The 8,512-nt window shown below is 43.2% G+C and overlaps 1 protein-coding gene across 1 annotated transcript; it reads left to right on the forward strand.

The window, feature by feature from the left end:
* Positions 1-604: 604 nt before the first annotated feature.
* On the forward strand, positions 605-4,475 carry EAH_00034740 (hypothetical protein, conserved; the record flags this gene model as incomplete). Its single annotated transcript, XM_013395797.1, has 4 exons — positions 605-942; positions 1,668-1,680; positions 2,210-3,996; positions 4,289-4,475. The coding sequence occupies 4 exons, from the start codon at positions 605-607 to the stop codon at positions 4,473-4,475; spliced, it is 2,325 nt and encodes a 774-aa protein (XP_013251251.1).
* Positions 4,476-8,512: the final 4,037 nt, after the last annotated feature.

Raw genomic sequence — 8,512 nt, forward strand, 5'->3', positions numbered from 1 at the left:
AAGGCATCTCTCTCTTAATCAGCAGTTATTTTTATATCTTATATATAACAACGCTTACTATAGGAAGCTTCTTGCATATAGACAAATCTTTATCTTTATCTTTATCTTTATTATTATTATTATTGACAGCCTGAACCCTTAGAGGTCCTTTGTACGCTGCTGCTGCAGATACTGCTGCTGCTGCAGATACTGCTGCAGCTGCAGCTGCTGCAGCTGCTGCTGCTGCTGCTGCGTTTTCTTTGCAGCTGCAGCTTTTCCGAATGCTTTAGCTGCAGCAGCCGTAAAATCTGCTGCTGAAGCTCAAGCAACTACTGCAGCAACTGCTGCAGCAGCTGCAGCAGCAGCAGCTGCAGCAGCAGCTGTATAAAGCTGTCTGTACACTGCAGGTTTTGTTTCTTCTTCTGCTTCTTTTAATCATTTCTTCTATCTCTCTCTCTTACTCTGTTATTATCTGTTATATTAATTTGCCCGACTTTATTTTATTTCCTTTCATTTTTTTATTTTTTTATTTTCTCTCCTTCTGAAGCAAACTTCATGCACTTACTGCAGCATTACTTATTTTCAGGTGTACGTACACCCCGACGCAGCAACTTAAACCATAGCTATGACATCTAAGACAGATTTCTCTTTCATAGGGAGGGGCCCTCAGATGAGCGATGATTGCCGACTAACAGCAGTTCAGATGCGGGAGACTTTTAACTACTTGCTGTCCTGCAGCAGCAGCAGCAGCAGCTGCTGCTGCAGCAGCAGCTGCAGCAAAGAGGAACAGCAGCAGAGGTTTGCTGCTCTTTACTCTGGGTCTCACAAGCCTCGCTCGGTTAATAGGAGCTCAGCTGCCCCTTCCACTTCAAATGAAGCAACAGCAACAGCAGCACCAGCAGCAGCAGCAGCAGCAGCAGCAGCAGCAGCAGCAGCGACACGAGCAGAACATTTTTATGCTTTGTATGCGCATGCACTTCGTCTTGCTTCGTTTATTCAAATGCATGAAAAGAGAGAAAGACGAAGAAAAGAAGCAAGGAGGCTGCAAACCCTAAACCCTAAACCCTCACCACACCTCCAAACCCTAATCAGCAAACAAACGCAGGAAACCCTAATCAAGAAAAAAGAGGTGCACTCCCCAGCAGCAGCAGCAGTAGCAGCAGCAGCAGCATCAGCAGATGGAGAGCAGCTGCATTTTATATATACAGGCCCGCCTAACTGCCGCGTACAGGTGAGGGGTGTACAGATAGCAGCAGCAGCAGCAGCAGCAAGAAGCAGCAGAAGTAGCAAGAAGCAGCATTAGCAGCACTAGAAGCAGCAGCATCACTAACAGCAGCATGAACAGCAGCACCATCACCGTGATCAGCAGCAGCAGCAGCAAAAGCAGCATCAGCATTTGCAGCAGCAGCACCATTACCAGGATCAGCAGCAGCAGCAGCAGCAGCAGCAGCAGCAGCAGCAGCAGCAAACTAGAGAGCAGTGCTGTCTTTGTTTTTGTTTAGGTAGCAGGTTCTTTTACTAACCCGCCGTGGAGCCGCCCTCTCGACTTGCATTACAGCGAGAAAAATAAATATTATTTTCTGCATGTCTTCGATCCTCAACTTAAAAATAAAAACAAAGATAATATCTCATTTAAATTTATCGTCGAGGGGCAGTGGGTCTTAGAGCCCTCTTTGCCTGTCTGCCAGGTACCCAGCGAGGGTTTAGGGTTTAGGGTTTACTAGGGTTTACTAGGGTTTACTAGGGTTAATTAGGGTTTATTAGGCTTTACTAGGGTTTATTAGGGTTTATTAGGGTTTATCAAAGTTTATGAGGGTTTATAACAGTTTATCCGGGCTCATTAGGGTTTAGTTCGCTTTGGGGTTTACTAGGGTTTATTAGGGTTTAGGGTTTACTAGGGTTTACTAGGGTTTATTAGGGTTTAGGGTTTAGGGCTAAGGGTTTAGGGTTTATTAGGGGTTAAGGGTTTGGAGTTAAGGGCTTATTACTGTTTAGGGTGTATTAGGGTTTAGGGTTTATTAGGGTTTAGGGTTTTAGGAGATGATGAACAAATACAAAAAAAACAAAGAAGAAGACAGCGACTGTTTCTTTTCTTTAATTTATTTTAAACTTCTTTTTCTTCTCTTTCTGCGACCTTTATTAATTTATGTATTTATATATATTTATATATATATTTATATTTATTTATATTTATTTATTTATTTATATTTATTTATTTATTTGCTTGCAGGGAGAAGATGCAGCAAAGGGTTGCAAACCGCTGCAGCAGCGGTCTCAGTCTGTATTTATATGGGGTATGCCTCTTATATCTTCTTTATCTTTTGCGTCTTTATCTTTTTCACTTCCTTCTCTGTCTCCTTCTGCATGCAAGCGCGACTGGCAGCGATTAAAAGCTCTGTCTCTCTCTGTCTCATCCTTCCCTCCAGCTGTTCTCTCTCTGCTGCATCCACCAGAAGTCTTGCTGCTATTAGGTGCTGCTGCTGCTGCTGCTGCTGCTGCAGCACCACGAACAACAGCAGCAGCAGCAGCAAACCAAAGCCAGATATCTGACGACAAAACTACCACCAGCACCAGCAGCAGCAGCAGCAGCAGCAGCAGCAGCAGCAGCAGGAGAGAAGGTTCAAAGGGTTTATCTCTTCAATGCGGTGTATTTCTGCTGCCTCATCCAGAGAAGCAGCAAACAGGAGGGGCCGACTCGTTTTTTATTGCGACAGAAGGTGCAGGTAAAGGTGTTGCTGTCGGTGTTGCTGACGGAGTAGGAGAGTGGGATGCCTTTGACTTAGACCCCCGTCTCTTTGCTGATGAGCTCATGCGCGGCTGCTGCCAGGCTGCTGCTGCTGCTGCTGCAGATGCTGCTACTGTGCCTCCTGCTGCTCCTGCTGCTCCTGCTGCTGCTCCTGCTGCTAGTGCTGCTAGTGCTGAGAGTGAAGGTGGGGGGGTAGCAGCAGCTGAACAGGCGGTGAGAGATGAGTTGAATTCTTCAGAGAAAGCAACAACAGCAGCAGCAACTACAGTAGCAGCAGAAGAAGCAGCAGAAGAAGCAGCAGCTGCTGCAGTTCCTGCTGGTGTGGCAGGTCCACCCGAAGTGCCTGCTGCAGCAACACTATCCCTAGCAGCAGCAGCACCAGCAGCAGCGGCCCTAGAAGCAACTCCAGCAGCAGCTCCAGCAGCAGCTCCAGCAGCAGCTCTAGCAGCATCCCCAGCAGCAGCTCTAGCAGCATCTCCAGCAGCAGAAGAAGCAACAGAAGCAGCAGAAGCAGCAGAAGCACCAACAGGAAGAGAAGCAACAGAAGCAGCAGAAGCAGCAGAAGCAGCAGAAGCAACAACAGGAAGAGAAGCAGCAGCATCCCCAGCAGCGGGAGAAGCAGGCGAAGCAACAACAACAACAACAACAACAGCAGCAGCAGCAGCAGCAGCAGAAGCAGCAGAAGCAGCAGGAGAAGCAGCAGGAGAGAAAGATGAGGGTGAAATGCTTGCAGCAAAAGCATTAAATATATTACGTGTGGGGTATAACAGCACTCGCAGCTTTGGTAGTTCAACTGCTTTAGTGCTGCTGCATCGAGGAGGTGCAGCAATAGGCGTTGTTAACCTCGGAGACAGCGGCTTAATTGTTTTAAGGAGACAGTTAGTTTATCAGATGACGTGTGTCTTCCGCTCAGTAGAGCAGCAGCACCAATTCAACTGCCCCTTTCAGCTAAGCCGCTTGCCTCAGCCTGAAGACTTTGAATTGCTGCGCTGCAGCGGCAAGAAGGCGTTGCTGCGGCTGCTGCAGAGCGCTCCAGCTGTACCTCAAGATACACCTGAATCTGCTGCTGCATGCACTGTTGCTGTTGCTGAAGGTGATTTACTCCTCCTAGGGACTGACGGAGTGTATGATAATCTCTTCGATAGCGAGATATGCAGCATAGCAAGTCTGTTCATAAGCCCTAAAGAAGCAAAAGCTATTGGAGACCCTTCACTTGCAACAGCAGCAACAGATGCTGCTGCTGCTATCGGGGAAGCAGCAGCATACAAAAGGTATCCTGCTGCTGCTGCTGTTGCTGGGGCTGCTGCTGTTCTTGCTCCCACTATATGTGCTGCTGCTGCTGCACCTGCTGCGGTTGCTGCCAATGCATATGCTGCTGTTGTTGCTGTCTTTGCTGTTGTAATTACTGAGACTGCATCTGCTGCTCCTGCTGCTACTGCTGATGCTATTGCTGTAACTGCATATGCCGCTGCTTCTGCTGTTGCTGCTGCGACTACATCTGCTGCTGCTGCTGCTTGTTGTGCATTCGTATTACTTAAATTTGTTTTGTCTCTTTTTCTACAGTCGTTCTTCTAAGGAGAGAACACCCTTCATGAAGCATGCACGACAACAGGGGGCCTTTCATACAGGAGGGAAGATGGATGATATAACGGTTGTAGCTTGCTGGGTTACGTCAGACGGTTTGCTGCAGCCTGGAAGCAAAGATATATCAGGATTTCATAGTGCTGCATGCATTGTTAGAGAGTGCTGATGATGATCAAGACCTACACTTAATGCAGCAGAAACAACAACCCACTGCAGCAGCTATTCTTATAATCCTACGTTTCCTTGTGCGTGGCTAGTTGCATCGAATAACAATATAATAGTAATAATAAATCATAATCTTAAACAGATAGGCATGATGCTTTCCCTGCTCTAGGACAGCATCATCCATGTATGCGTAGTTGTGTGTGCACATAAAACTGTGCGTGGGAAGCTGATAATAATATTCTTGTGCATATTTGCAAAAAGCTGGAGGAGGTGAGAGGAGGTAAACGAAAGACAGAGGGAGAGAATTAAGTACATTGAAATCTAAATGAAGTCCAAGAAGATTAATGTAAAGTCTTTTGCTCCGTGAAGTATATTACTTCTGAAGAATTAAATGCAGAAGTCCGTCGCTCGTTGTTAAAATGCAACGAAGTTGTCGGCTTTAGTGATCGCAGGCGTAATGAAGTATTCCGCTGATGGTTTCCTTCTTCGGGTGTATCTGCATGTTGTTTCTTATTTCTTTGTTGCACTTTAGCATCAAAAAGGTATTTTGAAGATACAAAACACAAAAAATGCTGTTGAGTGATCTCGTTCCCATGAGATCGCACAAAAAAGGTTCTGCTTTCCATCAATACTTAGCAGGTGAAAAGGAAAGCAAATTTGAGGTGTATGTGCACCTCAGCAACACTTGCAGGAAACATTTTGTTCGAAATAATGTGAATATATACATGTCGATATGCCCTTTTTGAACGATGCAAATTAATATATGAATAAGTATATGTATAAAAATAAGAAACATGAGGTATTTCTCCTTTTTTCTCTTTTTTTCTCTATTTTTCCTTGCCAACCGTGCAAGAGGCATGGGGGATGAAGAAGATGACGACGCTGGCATTTCAACGCCCGTTTCTTTCATTCTCCCCGCAACGGCCGCTGCAAGTGACTTAATTCAAGATGCTATTGATGAATACGACGCTAAACTGATCCGGTTTACTCATTTCTTCGGTAAAATGCAGCTTGCTTGAGCCGTGAAAAGGAAAGAAGGAACAAATGATTAACTCCTTTTCAGAACAGTCGCATGCAGGGCGCTTGCTTGCAGATGTCGTGTACGATTTGTCTGTATATCCCTCAGCAAACGCAATTCCCGGCACAAGTGCTACAACAGGAGTAATTACTAGCCAGCTCCACTCCGGTATACAGATACATTTATTGTTCTTTTTCATAGATAGTAGCAAAATAATATCTCTTTTCTGCTCAGTGGTCGTTCCTCTAGAAGGATTTCCTACAGCCTCCCCTCAAGTGCGATGAACAGAAATAAGAAATAGAAACAACAAACACCAAGCATTCACATGCAAAGAAAACAACACAAGGGTTTAATATCATACAAACGTGCAGCAAGGCTCGGCCGTCTTGACGGCCTTTATTTCTCTGCTTTGTTTCTCGGCTGCCATTCCTTTTACCTACTTTGGGGCCTACGGTTAGTTCGTCTGTTTATTAAAACAATTACAAAAATCTCTTCTTTAAAGAAGAGATTATTTGAATTGTAATATTAAATAAAACAGAGATAAAATGCAAAATGATGCTTATCAGGGAACTTGCGGGAGTATTCGGTTTATTCGTTGGCTTCTTTCAGCGGTAAAAAGACAGAAAAAGCAAAACAATAAAAGACAGCAGAGAGCATCAATAGAATATGTTTATCTTTTGAATGTCCCTTAGCATTCGCCCATTAAAGACAGAGAAAAACATTCTTCTGTCTCTTCTTTCTCTTTCTTCTTAATTAAATTTGTCTTCAGGCTACTTTGCTATTTCGTTGTCTCTTTCTGTACTCCAAGGCCTGGTGCCTGAGTTGCTGCAGTGTCTTCTTTGTCTACTTATAGGAGGCAAGTTAATAAGAGATATAATTTATTCTATTTAAAGAATAACTTCAAGGTTTTTCTGTCTTTTTCTCTATATACACCACAGGAGGTGTCGGCTATTGGGCCCTCTCGGCGTCTTCTAAACAACTCTCCTTTGTTGCAACTTTTGCTGCCTGTCTGGTCAGTCCCCCTAAACCCTAAACCCTAAACCATTAAACCTAAACCCTAGAATATAAACTGTAAACCCTAACGAGTAAGAAGAATGCAAACGCATCTTTTTTATCTTTCTCCTCAGCTGGCCAGTCATTTGATATACAGCCTTTGGGGAGGAATACCCGTTGCAGATATCAGCCCCGCGTTTAGCGGTAAGCTTGTTTTTTTGATGTTTTGTTTGTTTGTTTAAATTTAGAATGCATGCAATCTACATTGAAATACCCATATAAATGTGTTGTTCACTACAAAACTAATTTCTATTTGTCTTTTAAAATTATGTGAATATATATATATGTATATATTTATTTATTTATTTAAATGCAATTAGTTTTGTTATTGGCTAATATGTTAATATATATATATATATATTTATTTATTTATGTAAATGCAATTACTTTTGTTATTGGCTTCATCTTCTCGTTCTCTTGCAGGTCCTGCAGGCTTGATCTTCAACACGGGTGAATTGTAAAGGAGTAGAAATATAGAATTCTGTTTTTTTATTTATATTGTTTCAAAGGTTTTGTTGGAGACGCATTTTACTTTCTTCGTGTTTTATACTATTTGTTTCTGCTCGCCATTGGGGGCCTCCTTTACTTCTCTCTCCCTCCATACATAAAAGGCAAGGAACCCACCACCACAGAAGAAAGGGATAGAGCCAGGTAGGTATGTTGTAGCTAGGGTTTAGGGTTTAGGGTTTAGGGTTTTGACTCGTTTGCTGTTTTAGGAATTGGGAGCATCGGCTGATGGGGTTTATCTTTGGGTGGATCGTCGCTGGCGTAGCCTCGCAGGTGTTAATTTGTGTTGAATGCAGAGCTTGAAGTGAAATAAGCAAATAGATGCTTTTTTCTAAATTGTTTATCTGCATAGATATTTAACATAAAAATAAATAAAATAAAAAATTCATATTCTTTTTCATTGATGCCTCTTCTTTCAGATGATCTTCCTCTTTGGAGCGGCATCCAGCCCTCTAGGTACGACGACGAATTGGACAAATGAAATTTCGGCAGAAAACGCGCTATATTTCGATGCCTTCTGTTTAAAATTAAATTATTGTTTATTCAATTAATTGAATTATTTGTTTATTTCATTAAAATAAAACCAGGAGATGAATTTTCTTTGCTGCAGACCCCCTTTCTTCCTTCTTCATTCCATGCCAGCTGCAGTGGAACCGGTGGGAAACTTTCGTTTCACTGGGTGGTGAGTATTATTCTTCTGCGTTGATTGATTTGTTTCAATAAGTAAATCGAATTAATTGTTATTTTAAACAATATTTATCTCAGTTTGGGCGCTATTAGCCTTCACTTTCGCTCGAATACGCACACAAAATGAAACCGGTGAGCCGAACAACGGGGTGTATGAGCAGATGAGCACGGCTCTCGGACGTTTGTTTCCAATTCAACTTTTTTCGTTTTGTTTAACTTTTCCTGCTGCTAAAAATACACTTTCGTTGATTATTATATTATATTTAACTTTGTTTCAATGCAATTTCCCCGCTTTAATGACATATTTCAGATATAAGACTAGAAAGCCACATGCTGCCGGCGGCGGTTGTGGAGCAGTGGAAGCTAATGGGCTCGGAGTGATGAAGGTTGGTTTCTTTCTCGGTTTGTTCTTGCAAATTCAATTTAATAAAACAACACAGAGGCGCAAAAGCGTCAAAAAAATCAGATTTCATACAAAGGTGACGCAACTACCAGAGGGAGAAGCTCCATCAACATGAAGAAAACAATACGAGCAGAAGACATGAGACAGAAAATTAGAGAGGGGAAACAGACGCATGCAGCACCCCAGCCAGACCGATTTAATTCCACTGTAAATAAAAACTAACACAAAAAGCAAGAAATAGAGGAAGGTTTTTGTCCGAACAATGAGTCAACAAAAACACTGCAAGACGAGCAGCAAGAGCAGCAGCAGCAGCAGCTGCTGCTGCTGCTGCAGCTGCCGCTGCCGCAGAGAATACAGGCGGGCCCGCGGG

The sequence above is a fragment of the Eimeria acervulina genome, genomic scaffold (genome assembly GCF_000499425.1).
Source record: "Eimeria acervulina Houghton genomic scaffold, Eah_scaff357, whole genome shotgun sequence".
In the NCBI taxonomy this organism is placed as follows: Eukaryota; Apicomplexa; class Conoidasida; order Eucoccidiorida; family Eimeriidae; genus Eimeria; species Eimeria acervulina.